Here is a 22,306-nt window from a genome sequence, read left to right as displayed (position 1 = left end):
CCACAGCTTTTGACACGTCTCACACCGCATGCTTGCAGCCAAACTACACGACGCACGAATACAAGGAGCCGCACTCGACTGGATCCAATCCTTCCTCTCCGACAGAACCCAGAGGATCCGACTCCCTCCCTTCCTCTCCAAACCCACGGAAACTAGCTGCGGAGTACCCCAGGGATCCTCACTCAGCCCCACACTCTTCAACGTCTACATGGCCTCCCTAGCCACCATCGTCAGACAGCAGGGACTAAACATCGTATCCTATGCTGACGACACTCAACTCGTCCTCTTGCTCACCACAAAGAATCCAGAGGATACCAGACTTTGCTTCCAGGAAGGAATGAAGAACGTGGCAGCCTGGATGAAGGGCAGCTGCCTGAAGCTTAACTCAGAGAAAACCGAGGTCCTCATCCTCACACCCTGCACCACTGCCTGGGACAACACCTGGTGGCCCTCCGCCCTCGGGAGCCCACCCACCCCTACAGACCACGCTCAGAACCTCTGCATCATCCTGGACTCCTCCCTCTCTATGAACCGACAGATCAACGCTGTCGCCTCCACCAGCTTCAACTGCCTCCGCATACTCCGCAAGACCTTCAAATGGATCCACCCCTGACTGCAGAAAGACCGTCACCCACGCACTCATCACCAGCAGACTGGACTACGGCAACGCCCTCTACGCCAGAATCAACAAAACTTTTCTACACAAACTCCAAACCATCCAGAACACTGTAGCCAGACTCGTCCTCGGGACACCGCACCACGAGCACATGACCTAGCACCTACGAGGACTCCACTGACTCCCCGTCGAAAAGAGGGTCACCTTCAAACTCCTCACCCATACCTACAAATCCCTCAACATCGGACCCAAATAGCTTAACGAGAGACTATCCTACCACGTACCCAAGAGGAACCTCCACTCCGCCGACCTCACCCTGACAGAGGTCCCCCGCATCCGCAGAACCGGCGGGAGGGCTTTCTCTTCCACGGCAGCGAAGGCCTAGAACGAGCTCCCTGTGAACATCAGATGCTCCCTGACTCTGAAAATGTTCAAGAAGAACCTCAAGACCTGGCTCTTTAATTGACCCTTAGCCGCCGCCCCTCCCTCCCCCAGTGCCTTGAGACCCTCACGGGTGAGTAGCGCGCTTTATAAAACCCTGATTGATTGATTGATTGATACAGCGAGCTGTTTGCATAGAAAGAGTGGCCATCAAATACACTCTTTTCCCAAAGACTGCATCCTTCTTGTTTCCTTGCTAGGAGGAGCCACGCATGGGTGCAGTCAGATACCCTGATCTTCTTTACACTGCTTGGATTACAACTGGCTCAGCTCTTGAGTGCACTATAATGAGTATTAGGGTGTTGTTTGGGCATTGGCATTTTTTGTTAAGCCTTGAGAAGACAATAACTATTGTTTCAGGTATTTGCACTAGCAGTAACTCTTCCTGCCAGATGTCATCAATTATTGGTATGGACTTCATAGGTCTCCTAGAAGTTCAGATTTCTTTGAAGTCCTTTCAGTAAGAGCATGGAACTTGGCAATATCATGAAGAGTTGAGTCTGACGGGGAAGTAATGGTTAGCTCTATAACATTAAGAAACTGCACGAGCTGCATAGTTGATGAGTGTCACCAGGGACCTTCAGTTTCTCCGGTTCCTGGCAATATTGTGGATGTGATCAGAGAATAGGACTTTGTGAATTAAGGGGCTGAGTTTGACTGTTGATCTGCTAGCCAGCACAAAGGCAGAAGAACAGGGGTGATGAGATCATACTGGCCAGTCGCTGAAATAAGCAGAACAGCTGCAGGAAAGATGGCTTTCTGTGGAGCAAGGTGGATTTTGGAAATGCCTATAACTATGGCATTTTCCCATTGTATAGCTTAGAAAGGACTAGGGCTTGGGCTGTTTCTTTGAGTTCCTGGTCGGTAGCATAGAATAGATCCATTGTAAGAGTTGGAGGTGTTAGTTGTCATTTTTAGCCATGTTGGTATTGTTTTTGAAGTTTTACAGCTATCAAGGACGAAACTCAGCAACATGGAGTCGTTGATGATGGTGGAAGTGCAAACAAGTATGCCAGTTAGTCTAGACACTTTAAACAGGTTTCAGGGCCAATAGGGGGGAGACGAGTGATATAAGTAGGAATCATTTTTATAGGGATTTAGTTTGAAGTAGTGAGAAGTCACTCAGAATTTGATGTTGGTAAGGGTAAAAGCCAGTACGGTTGTTTTAATTTTATATTATTTGTGTTTTCACTACTTTCCATCACTGACCACTGCACCAACGTCTGGTCTCCTTTTTGCTAACTATACCATGTGACTGTCTTATAAGTGTAAAACACAATATTTCCATAGGGAACACTCTTCTTTGCTACATATACCCTCATTCTCATATGGAATCTTTTCTTTTGATAACTCTATGATCTACGGCTCAAGCCTTGTCTTCTATAACTCCCATGTATTTCTGATGTCCCACCATGCGACGAAAGCAAAAGACAATTACCTAAGAAAAGCAACTGCTGGTCGAAATAGGTGGGCAGTTGACATTTCACAAACACATGCCACAACTCAATTGAAAACACCCATGTGTCACTGTACAGCAAACACAAAAGTACAGATATCAGTCCCTAGACTTATCCAGCAAGTAAAATCACCTTTGTTGATGCCTCCCTATCAAAGGTCTTTTGCTAGGATAATCAAACAAGCATTAAAAATGCAATAGGCCTCGCCTTTTATTAAGTTAAAGCCATTTGCTTTGCTACACAATACCATTAGCAAAGCAAATTGCTTTAACTTAATCAAAGGCGAGACCTATTGCATTTTCAATGCTTGTTTTTCCAAGCATTGGCCGCGTGCGCACACAACTCCCGCTTCTCCCCCTACCCCACCACATATCGCGTCTCGCGGCCGCATCAATAAGATGTGGCCTAACGGTAGAGCGTACGACCTCGAAGCTTGGTAACCAGGTTCGAGTCTCTGCGGCTCAACCTCTTGTTATTCTGGGCAAATCACTTAATCTCCCCACGCCTAACAAAACATGGATGTGCCCATCTGGAACAGCTGGTGCTCGTGTAAAGCGCCCTGATACCTCCGGGTTGTGTTCGAGCTATTTAAACCTACAAGACAAAAAACACGGCTCTGAGGATCTCACACGCCCTCACTCGTGCACTCACTGTTACAGGCCTCAGAGATGCTTTCGTGCTCATGGGGTATGCACTCTGCCCCCTCCATAAGTGCCCCTCGCTCCCAGAAGATTCACGCACTTCCTGCTGGTTGGCGAAGAGTGAGACACAAGCTCTCACGTGACAAAGTTGGGGTATAGCGCTCACCAAGCGCATCTCGGGTTTAAACAAGCATCGTCATACAAATAGAACACGGTGACCAGTACGGGGTTTTTGCTCTACCCCACGCCCCAGTGACACACTCAGGAGTGACACCCTCAGTAATGACACACCCAGTAATGACACACCCGGTAGTGATACATCCATGAGTGATAACCTAAGGAGAGAGACACAGGACTGACAAACTTAAGAGTGACACACTATGGAGTGTAAGTACATGGGCCCCTGTCCCTGCAGGCTGGACTCATTAAGATGTGGCCTAACGGTTAGAGCGTACAACCTCGAAGCTGGGTAACCAGGTGTGAGTCTCTGCGGCTCAACCTCTTGTGATTCTAGGCAAATCACTTCATCTCCCCACGCCTAACAAAACATGGATGTGCCCATCTGGAACAGCTGGTGCTCGTGTAAAGCGCCATGATACCTCCGGGTCGAGTTCGAGCTATATAAATCTGCAAGACAAAAAACACGGCTCTACGGATCTTACATGCCCTCACACATGCACTCACTGTCACATGCCTCAGAGGTACTCTCGTGCTCGTGGGGGATGCACTCTCTCCCCTCCATAAGTGCCTCTCTCTCCCAGAAGATTCACAAACTTCCTGCTGGTTGGATAAGAGTGAGACATAAGCTCTCACTTGACAAGGTTGGGGTATAGCGCCCACCAAGCGCCTCTCGGGTTTAAATAAGCATCGGGATACAAATAGAACATGGTGACCAGTACGGGGTTGTTTGCTCTCCCCCATGCCCCAGTGACACACTTAGGAGTGAGACCCTCAGTAATGACACACCCAGTAGTGATACATCCAGGAGAGACACACAGGACTGACAAACTTAAGAGTGACACGCCCCGGAGTGACACACTCTTGAGTGAAAGTACATGGGCCCCTGTCCTTGCAGGCTGGACTCATTAAGATGTGGCCTAACGGTTAGAGCATATGACCTCAAAGCTGGGTTACCAGCTATCACAAGTTCTCACGTGACAATGTCGTGGTATAGCGCCCACGGTTGTTAAAGTCACCAGAGAAGCCAGAGACACTTTTCTCTTTTAGAGCCATCCCAGTTGGACTGGCTCGCCTGACTTCCTTTTGCGCTAAAAGGTTTCTTATCTTTATGGGGCCATGTGTTTGGCCCCATAAAGATAACAAACCTTTTACGCCAGCAGTAAGTCGGGGCAGCCAGTCCAACTGGGACGGCTCTAAAAGAGAAAAGTGTACGTCACTGGAAGCTCTTTTCCAATGGCTGGCCACCGTTTACCATAAACGGTGACGCCAGCCAATGGAAAAGAGGGGCGGGGCTTAAACCCCGCTAGTGAAAGCTACCCTAAATCATTCAATCCTGCCAGCGAGAATGCGCATGTCTGCGCAGCCTACGCCAGGCGAGACCTAAAAAGTAGTTTGGTAACACTTCAATCAGCAAGTCATGGACTTCACTAAGGAAAACAATCAGAAGGAGGAGTGCACAATTAATTGAGTGGTCGAGGTGCCTTCTCTATTGATAAAGCCCAGGAAAGCTATTGGGCTAATTTGGGTTTACAAGCTTGTTTTCTTTTCCAAAGCACATTAGCAGATCATTTCTTGGACCTTGGACAAGAGTGTGATCTCAGTTCCTCTTCTTTGACAACAAGCCACTGCTGTCTGCAGGCGCAATGATGGCATTTGATCAGCTTCTGCCTCTTTCTGTTCCGTTTTCCATCAACAAGACACATGATTCTGAAAGCTCTATGCTGATGCATTGTTTTATGTTCCGTCTGGTTAGAGGGAACAATAAACACCCCCAGTGCATTAAAGAACGAGCATGCAGGATGCATAACTGGAAAAGAGAAAGAACGATGTCGGTTACCATGTTCCATCCTCCTAGGTGACTTCTTGTTCACAGGGCCCAAGCAGCATAACAGCATCAAAATTTGCTTAAACACATCCTGGAGGCCTCAAGGCATCAATCTTGCAGGTACACTGGAAGGTTTGCACAGTTTACCTGCATCTAACACCCTTTTCTGAGAAAAGGAGAGTTTATTCCATGACTTTCCTTGGAGGTGTTTCCCTGACACGGAATAGGTGCTAGTAATCCGAAGGCAAGAAGCCCCTTGTCTGATGGCCGAAAGTAAGCTTTTCCATGAAATCCTACCAGAGCAATGCAGCTCTCTAATGGAGGGGTGAAAATATTCTGAAGACAGGAGACGTAATCTAACATTTGGACAAATACATCTCAACCCACTAATGTTCCCACTGTCATTATCAAGCTTAGGAGGCAATACCTGCCCAATTCTCAATTAATATTGTACAGACAGAGAAGGGCATATTATCAAGAAACAGCGTTAAAATTATCGCCGCTTCAGCTGCAGAAAACTGCCGCTAAAGCTGCGATAATGGCAGCCGCGGCCCGTGGAGGGTGTTCCGTGGGGCGGAAAGGCGATGCGGGGGAGGGGCAGGGTGGGGGGTACTAAAAACCGGAATCTGGATAATTGGAGGTAAGTAAACAATTAAATAAATAAAACGAATTTCGTAGGCCGCGCTACGAAATTCGTTTTATTTATTTAATTGTTTACTTACCTCCAATTATCCATATTCCGGTTTTTAGTACCCCCCACGCTGCCCCTCCCCCGCCCCGCCTTTCCGCCCCACAGAACTCCCTCCACGGACCGCGACTGGATAATGGGCTTGATAATATGCCCTTGAGAATTCCCATAGAAGCCCATGTTCGGGTGTGACATGGGCTTCTATTGGAATTCTCTGCGGCATATTATCAAGCCCATTATCGCCGCTTTAGCTGCAATTTTCTGCCGCTAAAGCGGGGATAATTTTAACGCCGTGCTTGATAATATGCCCCTAAGTCACTTAGTGATGGCAATTCGCTGTTTGCTGATGTTATTCCATTCCATCAGAAAAACAAGAAAAAACATAAAACCTGCAAACTATTTTCAACATACTGAAAAAGATTAGATTTCCATCAGTCATTACAGAGGAAATTGAATCAAAATAAACCATTATAGTAATATATATTTCTTGTACCAATTCCATTTATTCAACAATTAGTCCATTGACATGGCAGAGTTCAGTGTGACTATTAGGAGCGGTCCGTGCAGGTAAGAGCAGGGGGGCTGGGGAGGCGAATCAACAGAAGACAAAGGAAAATTAATTATTTATATAATGTTCCCTCGTCGTCGTCTGTTGAGTTCCCACCCCGCCTACCACTCTTACCTGCACAGACCACTCCTGGGGGCATATCAGCAACTCCCGGTGATAATTATCGCTCAGCGCTCTTAGCGGGAGGATAATTATCGCCGGGTAACGTGGATTTTTATCGCTGAGATAGCGTTGTATTAGCAACGCTTATCTCCTCAGCGATAAAAATCCTCACGCTAACTGCCTAACGTGAGATTATCGCTGGAAACCCAGCGATAATCTCACTAGTGTGGCGTTAGCTTGCTGATAGGGACTCACAAACTTAGCCATGATATCCACCTTCCATAGGATATCATGGCTAAGTCAGTCCTGAAGCAGGCGTAAGGAAAGTAGCGATAACAGGGGTTATCGCTACTTTTCCTGCCGCTATGCTTCATAGCGTGGGGCTTGATGCTAGGAGAAATGTCGCTTAGCGACATTTCTCCTGTCATTTCAGGTCAGGAACGCCCACTTTGCATCTCATTAGAGATGCAAAGCTGGGCGTTAGGAATCCTCACTAAAGCAAGTTTTCACACGTTAGCGTGGCCTTGCTAATTAGGCGATAAAATGATCGCCGCTTTTCGGCCGAAAACGGACGCAAAAGCGACGATAATGTTTTATTGCCAGCTTGTAAATATGCCCCCTGGTGACTATGCCTCTAGGTCAGACACTGTTAACATTTTCCTGCTATCAGGGCATAAGCAAGAAGTCCTGCCAAAAAGCAAAAATGGTGACTCTAAATATAAATAAATGTTAATTATTAAATATTTGAAATTCTAAAAATACCTTCTATTTAGGGTTGTTCTGTGTCCTCCTTAGTAGAGGTGGGTACAATGTAATATTACAATCCTTGTACCAGGCTCTGCTATCATTTGTGGCATGAATTGCATGGCAAAACTCTGCCAAACTAACAGATACATAGAGTAACGATCCCTCTGCCTAACTGGATAAACATGGGATTGTGAGATACTATAGACAAGGCATTTACTTATCATGTTACAAAAGAACTTTGCTTAGGGCATTTATGTGGAACATCTATAATTTGCCCCGTTGGTTTTATTTGCAACTTTATTATAATACACTTATTTTTAGAATTCCACGTATAAAAGTGTTTATTTGTATATTGTCATTTAGTGAGAAATTAACAACCACTTTACTGTATCTTGGAATAAAAGTGATGATTTGTAAAAAGTGGTTGACTATATTGATGTTCCCCTTTCAGTTATTTCTTCATACTCTGATCGAATGTAAGTGCTAATCAGGGTGACACAAGTGGTGAAATTGAATGTCCACATTGTGGGCATGTGAAGGGGTGTTTATCCACCACGTACTGTGTACTGTCCTCTGTACAATGAAATTCTGGACAGCGTCCCAGACTGTAAATTGTGCTTGTTTGCGTGGCGTTATGTGTGATGTACCTGCTCTTACGCACACTAATGTCTTTCAGTATGTCGTGTTATATCAATCAGTGGCTTGTGATGTTGTATCCTCCTCTTTTGTGGTGTGGGACTGGATCAGCATTTCCACATTGAGTGTTTTAGGAAACTTGCAAGTGATGCTGCTGCCACCCCCTCAAGTAACCCAATAGCTTTGGCCATAAGTAATCAATCCCCAACTGCAGATGCGGTTTTTTGTATCCCAAGAACACTCTCTTCCGAGGGTGAGCGTTTCATCTGTCTTTTGTCTGCAGTGGACCATGTTTTTGTTGTGTCGGTGTCTTCTAGAGATACCAGGAGAGTGTAGCCTCACACTTCCTACTTTCCCACACGCCGGCCCCACGTTTACAATGGACTTGAAGTTCTGTCATGCTTATCCATCATTGGTTCCTATTGTGCTCCACGCTATTTCTCAGATTGTATATATGCCTCACTCATGGACATCCCTCTTGCACACCCATGTTTTACACCCGTCATACATAACAAGTTCTTTTTGTGGAAATGGCTGCATCAAACTACCAAAAATGGCAACAAAGTCTGCGCTGTGCAGATGAACTGCTTTATGTCACACTAACCTCATTTTCATTCAAATTGTCATACACAGATGATATATTTGAGGTATGTATTTGAAACACTAACTTTTTATCTCTCTTAAGACATGAGAGCATCACATCAAATGTATTTTAAACGTAAATGATGATGCTCCAAGAACAAAGATATTTGAGGATATTAGATATTGGAGGATTTTTCTTATAGATATGAAATGTATTTTAAGGAAGAAAAACGTGTGCGGATAAGAGTCTGAGGCCACCCTATCTAAAGTAATCATCATTCTTTCCCGCTTCCAAATGTATAAACAACAAATGTACAATATTTTTACCCAGTCTGGCAACAGGAGCAACGGATGTCAGCAGGCATTCTCTATGCTTTCAAAATAAATGAATCCTTCCTCTGGTGGTTTGAGATTATGCACTGCATTATAAAGCAGCGCCTTATCAAGCCTCATCAGAGAAGATGGAATTCATGTCTGCAAAATGCTGCAGGCAATCACAGTTTCATATTTTATCATGTTGATAAGGATATCGTACATTCTCTGAAGCATTTCAAAACAAATGAAAAGGGGGAATGCAACTAAAAGCCATTTTATAATCTTTGTTGTGGGGTGTTGTGATTTATTTATAAACCCCCAAAACAGCCATTTTCAATTCAAATGTAAACGATTTGTACATCTAATGACACTTTCCCCATTTACAGTAGAACACCTTTCATCACTAATATATGCTGCCTTACAAAACATAATGGAAGGCACATATTTATTTTGATTTCAGAAGCAATCTTTCCAGGGTTTAAATTTCCACCTTTTCATTCCCTGTATATTTGACTCAATATCTTTTTTTAAGTACTTAAAGATCTTAAGCATATTATTGAGTATTTGATATTGATGACAAACCGGAAGCTAATGTCAGCAACGTGACGAGTCCATTTAGGAGAGACAACAGCAAACCGAGAATCAACCGAGTGGAGCCTGGTGCCCAAAGCACTCATTCCACTATAGGTGCCTTCCCGAAATTTCACTTCTTCTTTTCGACCTCAATCAATTTTCAGGGCAAAGGATATCACATACCACCTCTATATTCCTCATTGATGCCATCAAATTAATGGGTACCAATCACATGCCTCTGATGTCAAGAAATGACCACTAGCTCTCTTAATTACGTACATTTTCAACGTAATCATTATCTCATTATAGTTGTTTGTAAACACTATATACTTCAGGTCATGTTTTTACTACACATGGCATTTTCAACATAAAAATAGGAATAAGAGTGTGTAAATGAGGTCTGAGCGGAGTTCCACTATGCAGAATTCCGCTAAGTGACCCAAAAACTCTGCAGCGCTACTCGGAGTTCATCAAGAGCGCGGGTTAAGTTGCACCATTCGTGCTGATATTGTTGCGCCGGGTGCCGTGCTGTAACAATACCAAGCGCAATAGGGCGTGGATTCTTTCTGCCACTCAAGTAGATTTTACTCGGGCAGTAGCTTCCTCAATTCAAACGGAAGGTTTCTCAACTCGAGCGGTAGTGACCATCCGCAACCGCCCATGTTGAGAAATCTCGGCGGGAGGTGGTCTGGAGTGAGCTTTTCCTTGGTTGTGCTCGCCAATTTAATGTTCGCACGCGCAATACAGAAAAAAACTCAGCACAGCTGAGTTTTCTGGAACTCTACTTGAAGCACAGAGTAGGGCAAACTCCGCGAGCAGAGCAGGATTTCACACCTAAGCCTAGTGTAAATATCCCTCTCAATAAACTGATAACCATATTCATGTTACTAGAATATATTTCTACTTGTGTCACTTTACATTTTACCACAAGAGTTCTGTAATAAAATACCCTACGCTATAAAGTACCGCTAATAAAGCTGGTTTCTTATTCTATTAAAAAGTATGCCCTTTTGTTGGACCCTTGCCCTTAGAACCATCTCTGTGGAACAAGTGTGCTTCTGCATATCACAGCAGTGGATTAGAACAGGCATTGAAATAATCATTTTCATAGTTTTAATTGGGTACATATCAGCCCTACACCTATCTTGACACATGTGGTTTGAATATCTGTATATTTTAAATGAAGATAGATCCACGTATGTAACGTGTTATGAACATGGTCACAATACGTGTTGTAAATAAAATGTACACTCAAGGATATTGGACTACCATTTCCTCCTCACAGTTTATGGTAAATTACTTCTTCAACTACTTTTGAAATTCAAAGTGATTCCATTTTATTTCCATCTAATAGGCAATGACTCAAGGGTAGTTCCAAGGTGACCACAAAATAACCCTAATGGGCAACCGAAGCAACATTCCTTCAGGAATGCCTACAGTTGAAAGAGATACAGGAAGACCTTTAAGCACCATTTACCATCACTAATTACTGCCAATGCGGATCTAGGAAACATCATCTCGTAACCAACACAACCTGCCCTCCCAGAAGCATGCATTCTTCCCCATCCATCAAAGGAAGAATTTCAACATAAGACAACATTGGGTTATATACAAATATTAACAGGGTGGAGGACTGTTTGGGTCAATCACACACATGGACATAGGTTCTATATTTTGTCCCAGCTCTGATCTTTCAGAATGTCACACCATTAACGTCATTTCAAAGAAACTGTTACTGAACCTTTACTGAAGTGTAAAGTTCCAACAAAAACTGGCATTTCCTGTGCACTTGACATTTGCCTTACCATTTCATCAAATATTGCCAAATTCTTTCTGTCTCTCTCTAATGAGAAAACTGTCCCTTTTGACCTAGCAAAGTAAGAGAGATAGGATCATTTAGAGGATCTAGTAGAATGTTCCTTCTGGCACCTTTATAGTTGCCAATATTTTCTAAAATATCCACCCACGATACCAAGTTCAGTGCGTATTCCAACACATTTATCTAACCTCACATAGCATTTTAATTCAGTGTATTGCAAGCAGTCAACATCAGTACCAAATGAATTACAAACCCAAACCTGCAGCACAATGATAATCCTTGAATGAAGAAACATAGAACAAGTAGGAACACAAGTAAGGCAATATTATCTTTTAGCAATGCAGCTATATTGTAATAACTCAGAGACAACACATTACAGTTTTGCAAGTCTGACAGCATTGAAAGAGGATAGGAAACATTCATAGTAGTAGAGCTACTTTCTCTGATAATTTCACCATTTTCCGTTGAATGGGTAATCCAATATATTTCTTATGCTTCGGGGCTTCATGCTCAGTACAGACCCCACAGCGCATGAGAACTGCAGTGATTAGCTGGTGACCTGTGGAATTGCTGTAAAAGTCTGACACCTTGGTCAGTTCCTTTAATTGAAAGACATCTCAGGCTCTGTTTGTTAGAACAGGCACGTCTACGTAGCAAACAAATGCCACTTAGTAGAGCTTATTTTGCACTTCTTGATGGTGTCCAAATTCGAGATATTAGGCATGATCTAAATGCGTGAGGAGCCAGCACCACAAGCAGTCTCACTGGGAAGAAAATGTGTTTTCCAAATGAGAGACTGCACTGAAGGAGACATGCATTGAATTGACCTAATCTCAGCAGTTACTGCCTTCCCAAGAATGTTACAAATCGATCCTTACTGGTTCGCAATTATATAATAATGACAATTAAAGTGGTTGCGGCTGGTTTTGAATACATTAATAACACGCTTGATATAGATCTTACTCCTGCTGTTGTTGCCCAAAGTGAAAACCTGAAAGCTGCAAAGTCCTTTTTTGCAGATACATGTTGTTTTAAGATGTACTTTGTCAAGACAAGGTACCAACTATTTGAGTAATACACATTATTTATTTTATGGTAGTTAGTCAAAGTGATGGGTTTGTAAAAGAACTACTTTAGGTGTCTCATGGAGCCCTCCCATAAGCAGAATGAATAATTGCTTCAACCTTCATGTCTGAAGAGGTGACTTGTGAGTTTGTTCAAATAACTACATATATTATTTTGCACACAGCATTAGATTGTATTTAATAGGTGTAGCCTGCTCTTGATTACCCAAAAATCCCACGGTCTCTGCTAAATGGTTCCTTAAGCACCCTTAAATGACCTTTAAACCTCATTTAGGAATTGTCTCTAGAAATAGTACAATTACGTCAGTCGCCTTCTCTTAAGTGATGGACGGCAATGTGTACTTTTTCAAAGAATCATTGCTCAGTAAGATAAACTAAAGAATGGCTTACTCACTTATTCTCATGACTTTGTACATAAACAAGGCCACATTTGCTGGTTTCTTTAACACAAAGGCGCTCATTTAGTAGACATTTTCTGTACTTGATAGCGTCAAAGATGCTTGTACAAGCATGTACGACGTTGAACCTGACAGGCAGTTCGGCAAGGTCATTCATTCCTATGGAATATAAACCTGGAAGCCCAACCTTGAGTTGCTCTTCAGCTGACACCATATTCTAACTCTCAATTTGAACAGACCGTCTAAGTAATAGTACTTGATCAGTCTGTTTGTGGAACCCCCTTGCTCTGTTTTGTGAATTTCTTCTTTGGTGTCGTTTAATCTGAGGAAAGATCAACCCAAATATTTAAGATGTTAGGGTAGGCCTAGCAGAGGAGAACAACTTCTGAAAAGAACCTTGAAGGAGGTGCATGAAAGTTCCAAAAGAATCATGATTTCATGGAGAACTTACAACAGACACTCAGGTTTTCTATCCTACTGTCCTTACTTGCTCAAGTAACCAGATAACCCCTTCTCAACAGGATTTAATGCAAGCACAGCAGTGTGTACATTATATATACCCAGCATGCCAAGCAGTACCATGGTTCTGTAATGTTTTATCCATTTGAGAAGAAGCCAGAGGCTTGTGACAAAGAAATTAGGAGACCTTCTAGCAAAAAGTGGAAAACTGTAAAAAACAAACACTTTTGAGTGTTAGAACAAACGTAAGTTTAAAATTGATGTGTTGTTTTCCTATCACCTTCTATGCATACAGACTTACACATTTTGTCAGCACTTTCAGCAAATTAATTCAGTTTACCATGCAGTAATGATAACTGTCAGACATTTTTTATACGATGCATAAAAGACAATGCTCATAATGAAATTATATTGTATTTGTTAGTATAGCTTTTATTTACCTGACACAGTGTTTATGCTCTTCAAAACATTGTTTCCAATGGTACTCACATTTAAATTATGTGGACTGTACAGTGAATTTCCTCCCAACCCATCATTGTATCCGCCCGTCTGATTGATAACATGACGCAGGGTATCCACCTGTCCAAGAAGAAACGAAAAACACAGTTACACAACTATTACATCAGCATTATTTGCAGTAGAAAACACATCAATCCCTATTAAATGTCAAGGACCTGGTAGTTTTCTATTAAACCAACATGTATTAATCACTAAAGGATGAAAAGAAAGATGCTATGAAAAGCATGTACAGTAAAGCTTTTCAATTCAGAATGTTTCATTCCAGCATTTAGTACCTTGGCTAAAGACTCCATGCTGCTAGTAACCCTTTTTCCACATCATAGTCCTTTCTTTGAATTCATAAACAGTAGAAAGAATAAAAATAATAACATGACACTATTCTGCTAGCAATGTTTTCATCGTAATTTTTTAAAAAAAATTACTATTAAAATATGGTCTTGAATTCCCAGAACTAGGCAGGAAAATGCAGATTTTCCACAGTTTTCATGGGTAGAAAATCATGATTTTATTAAAGGCCCGGAGGCCAATATTATGCATATTACCTTTATTGCTCTCAAACACAGCAGCAACAAACACTAGAATCAGACCACTTTAAAAACTCTAGCACATTGAACATGCATATAATCTTAGAACCGGCAGCCATCTTCCTCTTTTGTTGCTGCTCAAGCACAGATAAGTCCATTCATATCTTAGTATATAAGAATGTGGTATGTTTGGATTGGAGTTTTAAAATATGTATGATTATGTTGGTTTAAATTATGGATAAACGAAAAGAAGGAGTTTAGTAAACTGATGTTTAATTATACATTTTTTAAAGTGGATTTCAATAATTTGATAAGAGTAGATTTGTTACAGGATTGTAGGTTAATTGATGTTATAGAGTGGTGTGGCTTAAATTTTTTATGGATGGGTGAAGCAAATTATATTTAGAGAAAAGAAAGTTGGGTTTTGAAGAAATATCATGCAACGGTTTACCGTGTCAGTTTGAAATGAAGCACAGGGTGTGCGCGAGGGCCCAAGTAAGGCGCGAGGCTATTTAGTGCTTGCGTGGGCTGGAGCGAGCTTCGGCGATGTAATGTAAAAAAATTCTTGTAAAGCGCAGCTTACACCGGACGGTTTCTTGGCGATAGGAAGCTGCGCTCAAGTGCATTTGAATATCTCCTCACGCATAAGTGGTTTCGAGGTGCGCGAAAGAGAATTTTGGTATTTCAAGGCCGCCGTACTTACGCAATGTACGGCGGCCATTTTGGGTGATTGGGATATGCCAAAGTGAAATGGAAGGAAATAAAGGGGACATTATTTGGGCATAAGAGCGGAGAGTCTGTCAGAACGCGAGTCAGTTTCTGACAGACTTTTGACTGAAGTTCAGGAGGAGGTCAGTTTTCAGGCGCAGTGAGCATTATTTTGGTATAGAACGATTGAGAGTTGAAGTAGAGGCTTGAAGTTAGTACAGGGTGTATTGGAAGTGATTTATGGTGGATTTGAGTAAGGAGAAGGGTGAATATTTTAGAGCAAAGATTAATTAGAGAGTGGTGAGATTAAGATTATTTTGAAGAGACTTATTGAATAAAAAACAAGGATGAAAGAGTATATGAATAAAATGTTTGGGGAGATGACTGCATCTTTTGATAAAAAAATTGAGAGTAGTGTGGAGAAAAGTTTAATGAAAAAAGACTCTAGGAAGAGGTCTGGAGAGGATGAGAATTTCTGGACAACCGAGGAAGTGGAGGTTGTCGCAGGGGAATCAAGTCAAAGCGTTAAAAAGACGCAGAAAAGAAAACATGTGGAAAAGAAAAAAAAGGAATGATAAAGAAATAGAACGTAAGGTTCAGAAGGAATATGCTATAAAGGCAAAGGAAAGCACTATAAAGGCGCGAAAGCGTAAACACAGTGTGGTGGCTTGTGAATTGTCCTCTACTAGTGGTGATGTGGAGTTGACGTGCACAACAAGCTTTGAGGATTCTGATGTGGAGGAAGTTCCACTAAATAAAAAGGAAGGTAGATGGAAAGGAAATTAAGATGGAGATTGGTGATTTTATGGATCATCAAGGTGAGGAGATGTTCGATCGTCTCTTGATTCAGCACTCTCTGTCTCCACAGTGGACTCCGCAGGAGCATGTGGCAAAGTATGTGAGGCTTTGGATAAGAAGGGAAATTCCTAAAGACGTAAGAACAAGATTAAGATCAGAGTGTCCTAAGCCAAATTTGGACTGTAAAGTGGCATACATGCCGCAATTAGATCAGAAAATGCTGGCTTTCCTAAATAAATCAGGAAAAGATCCAAGAAGGGATCTTGATAAAGGGCTTAAAGGTTGCCAAGATAGTCTGCTGGACATGTTAGGTACTTTAACAAAAATATTTGATTTATGTGACGAGGCACACTCTAGTAATACAGGAGTGGACGTAGTTGAGCTACGTCAATGTATTCAGAGGGCGAGTTGCCTTCTGAGAAATTCGAATGCAGCATTATGTGTAGAAAGGAGGAAAAGCATACTATTTAAGATTGACCCTAAGCTAGTGGAGTTAGCTAGCAAAGAAATGGGAGAGCAAAGTGAGGGTTTCTTTTTCGGAGATGATTTTGTAAAGGATATGGCAAGGTATGTGGGTACCTTTAACTCACTTCAAAAGGCTCAGAAGGATATCCGTAGGGTTTTTGGAATGGCAGGGAGAATGCGGGTTCGATTCCCCGGCCCAGGACAGGGGATTACCAGAGGTTCCTTTGGTAGAGGTTACAGGCCCTATGGAGCAAGCTATGGAGCAAGCTATGGTTTCACGTGGACGGAGAATAGTAGCTTCTACCCGCAGAGACAGAGGGCAAGGGCAAGAGGCTTGCGGTCAGAGAGAAGAACAAGGGGTGCTTCAGGTAAGTTGTTTACTAGACCCTATTTCTATCAAAGTAAAATTGGGCGGCAGACTAGCCCAGTTTGTTATGAGATGGAGAGAAATAACTCAAGATCCATGGGTCTTGGAAACAGTGACAGGTTATCGAATAGATTTTATTCAAAAGCCAGTACAAGGGAGGTGTCCCAATATTTTACGGTTTTCAAAGGAAATGGAAGACCTGGTGACGAAAGATGTAGAAGCTTTAGAAGCAAAAGGGGCGATAGAGCGAGCAAAAATGTTTCTAGGTTGTTTTCTAAGCAATTTGTTTTTAGTGGAAAAGAAGGAAAAAGGAATGAGGCCAGTAATAAATCTCAGAGAGCTAAACGATTGGGTTTGCTACAACCGTTTCAAATGGAAGAAATACCTATGTTGCCGGACTTAATGAGGAAAGGGGATTGGTTAACCCGATTAGATCTGAAGGATGCTTATCTGACAATTCCGATGTGCGAGGAGCAAAGGGATTACCTTCAGTTCAGATGGAAAGGTGTGCGATGGAGGTTCAAAAGTCCCCCATTCGGGCTGATGTCAGCTCCATGGTGTTTTACAAAGGTGATGAGGCCAGTAGTGGCATGGCCGAGGTCCCGGGGAATTTGATTTATAGTTTATCTGGACGATATTTTAATTATGGCCGAGGAAAGGAGTTTGGAAATGGAGCAGATGGAGTTTGCTAGGAAGGTTATAGAAGAGCTGGGTTTTGTGGCGAACAGGGAGAAGTCTTGTGTGGAACCCCAGCAAATGATGCAGTGTTTAGGTTTTCAGATACAGACATTGGAATGTGTACTGAGGTTACAGATGGAGAAGGTGAAGAAAATACGGAAGGAGGTGAAAAGAGGATAGAATGCTGAGTAGATTACTTTGCGACAGCTGGGTCGGCTGTTGAGTCTGTTATCTGCGTAGATTCAAGCAATCTTTCCCGCTCCCCTTCTTTACAGAGCGTTGCAGAGGTTGAAAGCATTTCATTTGAGGCAGGGGGCGAAATAGTCTCAGAAAGTAAGGATGAATCCGGAAACGAGGGAAGAGTTCGATTGGTGGGTAATGAGTCTGGAAGCATGGACTGGAAGGGCAATTTTTGGAGAGGTTCCAGAGATAGAAATAGAGTCGGATGCGGGTTTACATGGTTGGGGAGCAAGGTGTGGCCCAGTGTCGACAGGGGACAATGGACAAGGGAGGAAAAACAGTTACATATAAATTGTCTGGAGCTTTTGCCAGGGTCGTTTGCGATAAAGAGTTTCATGAAGAATCAGGTGAAATTTTGTGTTCTGTTGAAGATGGACAACGTGTCGGCAGTGCGTTATGTTAACAAGATGGGGTGCTCTCAGTCAAAGGGACTAGAGGATTTAGCGAAGGAATTTTGGAAGTTTTGTTTAGAGAAGGAAATTATGGTTCAGGCACAGTATATACCAGGGTTGAGCAACGTAGAACCGGATTGGTATTCAAGGTATTTCAAGTATGTGAGCAACTGGAGGTTGAACAAAGGAGTTTTTCAGAGGTTGCATCAGAGATGAGGTCCAGTGCAAGTGCATTTGTTTGCGGACAGGCTGAATACAAAGCTGAAGGAATTTTATAGCTGGAGGCCGGATCCGGAGGCGAAGGGGATAGATGCTTTTCTTCAGGAGTGGAATGTGGGGAGGCAATATGCATTCCCACCATTTTCAATGATTCAGAGAGTATTGACGAAAGTCAGGAGGGAGAAGGCAGAGTTAGTTCTGATAACACCTTTTTGGCAAGCCCAGGTGTGGTTACCGGATGTGATGAGTTTGTTGATGGAGGATCCAGTCATGTTGCCGAATTACAGGGACAACATTTTGGATGTGCAGGGGAACGCACACAAGTTGGTAGTGTGAGGTCAGTTGAGGCTTGTGGCTTGGCTGATTTCAGGGGAGTATGGCAAGTGCATGGCCTATCAGAGGAGGCTGCAGACCTTGTCACGAGTTCATGGTCGAATGGAATTACAAGGTCTACAAGTCAGCGTGGAGAAAGTGGTGTGGTTGGTGTGTTGAAAGGGGTTTGGATCCCGGATCAGCACCTTTAGTAGAGGTTGTTAATTATTTATCGGCTCTATATAATAGTTGTTTGGCCTACAATACAGTGAATTTAAGCAGGTCTGCAATTTCAGCAGGGCATGTATTGGTAGATGGTATGTCGGTGGGACAGCATGTTTTGGTTAAAAGGTTGGTGAAGAGCGTAAGAGTTAGTTTGCCTCCTAAGGCTAAGTATGGTGTTCTTTGGGATGTTTCAGTTGTACTAAGGGAATTGGACAATTGGGGTGCAAATTCGTGTTTGGATCTGAAGTTTTTGTCTTGGAAGATGGCTATGCTTTTGTGTTTAGTATCTTTTAGAAGAGTTTCAGATATTAGAGCTTTGGAGGTGAATTTGAGATGTTATCAACCTGAAGGTGTGTGTTTTGAGTTGCGGAAGAGGACGAAGACTATGTCTAGGACTATTTTCTATCCTCTTTTGGAGAGCCACAGAAATTTGTGTGTGGTTAGCTGTCTTAAAGAATATGAGAAGAGGACTGTTGGTTTAAGGCAGAGTGGTTGTTCACAATTGTTTATTTCATATAGGAAGATGTTTAAGGCTGTTTCAGCATCTACCTTGGCAAGGGGGGTTAAAGAGGTCATGTCTAAGGCTGGAGTGGGTGTGAGTGTTTTTAGGGCACACTCTGTTAGAGGTGCTATGGCCAGTAAGGTGTTTATGAGAGGATTTAGTTTGAGTGGTATTTTGAGGGCGGCTGATTGGTCAAATAATTCAACTTTTAAAAGATTTTATGTTAAACCTGTGGAAAATGTGTTGGATAGAGTTTTAGATGTACTTTGAATATGCATAATATTGGCCTCCGGGCCTTGCCAGAAAATGCAGAATTTCCACAGTTTTAATGGGTAGAAAATCATGATTTTATTAAAGGCACGGAGGCTAATATTATCCCTCCTCTGCCCGCCCCTTTTTAAATGTTTCTTTATATTGTTTTTTCTTAGGATAAGGAAGAAGTCTTGGATTACGGGGCAAGTTCGGAAGAGGGAAACGGTTTGGACATTCTGGATCGACAGATGAATATATGTCTACTTTATGGACATGGTTTATTTTGCAGCAGTTGAAAGAGGAATATGGCTGCTGGTTCTAAGATTATATACATGTTGAATGTTCTAGAGTTTTTAAAGAGTTCTTATTCTAGTGTTTGTTGCTGCTGTGTTTGAGAGCAACAAAGGTAATATGCATAGTATTAGCCTCCGTGCCTTTAATCAAATCATGATTTTCTACCCATTAAAACTGTGGAAAATCTGCATTTTCCTGCCTAGTTCTGGGAATTCAAGACCATATTTGAATAGTAATTTAAAAAATAAATATTTTATGACAAAAATATTGCCAGCAGAAGAAAGTATCATCTTTTTATTTGTATTTTAACAACGCCTACTACAATTAAATTCAAACTCTGTTTGACAGATTTGGTGACTATGCCTAATTTGATTCTTGCCATAAATGAAAAAGTAAAGCAAGAAAGGGCACCTATAGGCATTACTATTTTGCCACTGTTGCTTTACGGATTCCAGGAGCTCCACATCAAAGAATGGGCAGTAAGGTCAGCAAGGCACTTCAGAAACTAGAATAAGGAGTCAGTTTGCTATTACTTCCCCGTCATGGAATTGTGTTTCCTATTCATAATTGGGAGACTACAATAGGGAGTCCATCTCTCAAATCTGGCAGAGAGTAACTCAAAAGGATATGTTGAATGAGTGACTGATTTATACAAACAAGTGGTGCTTAGAAGACATATTAGGGTGTGTGTCTTCTGGGGATAGGATAGGTAGAATGAGTGAACACATGATTTATGCAAACACGTAGTGCTGAGAAGACATATTAAGGTGTGTGTCTTCTGGGGAGAGGACAGGTAGAACTGATTGAACACATGATTTATGCAAACACGTAGTGCTGAGAAGACATATTATGGTGAGTCTTCTGGGATTTATTGATGCAGTAATGTTTTGTGAAAGGTATGACGCCAGGCGATTGCCCAGAAAATATCTACTCTTAAGGATCTGGACATTACACATTTTTTGGCTCTTGTGAAATGAGCCTTGGGTTTTCCCTGGACATTTAACAGACATATAATGATACTATCTATCTGCTTCAAATATGCCAAGTCAATGCACCCATGCATCCTTAGTTTTAAAATAAGTTCTTCAATTGACGTATAACTTTCAATTCATCAACATAATTGTTCTTAGCCCTTATAACATCTAAGGCATAAAGTCATGGTCCTATTGAAGAGGCCTCTTTAGGAAATATGGAGGAGTGAATTAGTCTGATTCATGTGGAAATGTGACTTTTAATAGGAATGGGCCTTTAATTAGGTAAAACAGTGTGCAATGCTCACTGGCACACAGAAATTGAATCCTACTCACACTATTAGGAGACAGTCCAGAAACAAGAAATGCTCAGTTCCATTAAATATGCTGAAGGCCCAAACCTTTCATGGGTCTAAAAAGGACTCTTATCAAGGCCAATACTAAATTTAACTCTCAAGTAAGGGTGTGCTTCCTACCAGGAAAGGTTTCTTTAGTCCCACCAGCAATCTTTAATTGCTGGGATAGTGAAAGAGATTCATGAGAATAAATGGTGCTAGTGACCTATAGGACAAAATAGGAGGGCAAATGTACCCAAACATAGATAATAAGGCATTACTATTTTGTCTTGGCATGTCCAGAAAGCAATCTGCAGTTGAAGTCAACAAAGGCAGAAACTCTTCCAGGCATATCGAGAACTCATGTAAGAAAGTGTTCTCTTTTTTAAAATGTTCATACAGTTCGAGAGACCTGTGTATTGGAAACACTCATGTATTAGACAATGGTAGACTGAGTTGCAGTCTATAGTGCTATCCAGAAAATAAGATGTGACTGCACACAATCCTCCTAAATGACTTCAGACATCTGAAACCTGAACACTACCATTAGTGCAGCCAGCCGGGGCAATGAGAACCACCCTCATTCTGTGCTGCTTCAGTATTATAATTACTTTGGAGAGGAGAGAACTATCAGAAAATTATGCAGAGATACGCTTCTGATTAGTCCATCAAAAAGGCATTCCCAAAGGAGTTAAGGCTATCATACGTTTGACACAAGTTCTCTGCATTTTGCAGGGGAAACTAGGTCACAGTTTGACTTTAACAACAAATCACCAGATAAGCAAAAGGGTCTGAGGGAATTTTATAGACCTGCACGGATAAGTCCCCTACCATATATATTAACAACAAAAAGCGGCGGGTCTCTGACTAAATGAGTATACACAGAGAAGTACACAGCGCAAACCAACAAGCTAGAATAGGAGAAAAAAGTCCTCATTAACAGGTCGGAATCCCATCACCCACCGAGGTGGCATGCTTTATCATTTGGGATCTCCTCTTAGCTGCAACCTGGTACAGCCAAGGAGCTACAATGAGGGTAAAGGAGGAGCTCACGGATGTTTTAATGTTATCCTAGGGTGAGATCTCCTAAATTCGATGGAACATGAAGCAATGAAGTGGAAATATGTGATGCAGTGTATATGATGTGAGAAATCTAAAATTGGCTACCAGGAGACAAACAAATGTATTAAATATCTCGTGGTGTCAAGGGTTAAAAAGTAGTATACTCGCGATCCGAACAGATGTGTGATCACGTGGGTGAAGTATTGCCGAAGGGGTCTACATGTTTCAGTCACTGGTGATTATAAATTGATCATGGCTTTCTTCGGGACCAAAAGGTTTAGTACTGCAAATTTACGTGAGTGCTAATGTCA

At 42.1% G+C, this 22,306-nt stretch overlaps 1 protein-coding gene across 6 annotated transcripts in view; it reads right to left on the bottom strand.

Moving 5' to 3' along the window:
- The window catches only part of PBX3 (PBX homeobox 3), a 416,653-nt gene that overhangs the window by 13,762 nt on the left and 380,585 nt on the right, over positions 1–22,306 (bottom strand). For 2 of the 6 annotated variants that reach the window (XR_014964699.1, XM_085613807.1), the window contains 2 exons: positions 13,622–13,711; positions 11,177–11,240 (listed from right to left, as the gene is read on the bottom strand). Coding sequence is in view for 4 of the 6 variants with exons in the window: in XM_085613807.1 (XP_085469933.1) it covers positions 11,184–11,240; positions 13,622–13,711 (147 nt within the window). In the remaining 2 variants the exon portion in view is untranslated. Of the gene's footprint in view, positions 1–11,176; positions 11,241–13,572; positions 13,712–22,306 lie in introns of all 6 variants that reach the window. The other 4 variants (XR_014964693.1, XM_085613808.1, XM_085613810.1 and 1 more) reach the window with 2 other exon arrangements.

Source organism: Triturus cristatus, chromosome 1_2 (assembly GCF_964204655.1).
Source record: "Triturus cristatus chromosome 1_2, aTriCri1.1, whole genome shotgun sequence".
Classification (NCBI taxonomy): domain Eukaryota; kingdom Metazoa; phylum Chordata; class Amphibia; order Caudata; family Salamandridae; genus Triturus; species Triturus cristatus.
The sequence above is the reverse complement of the archived record's forward strand: the minus strand, read 5'-3'. Positions and strand labels throughout refer to the sequence as shown.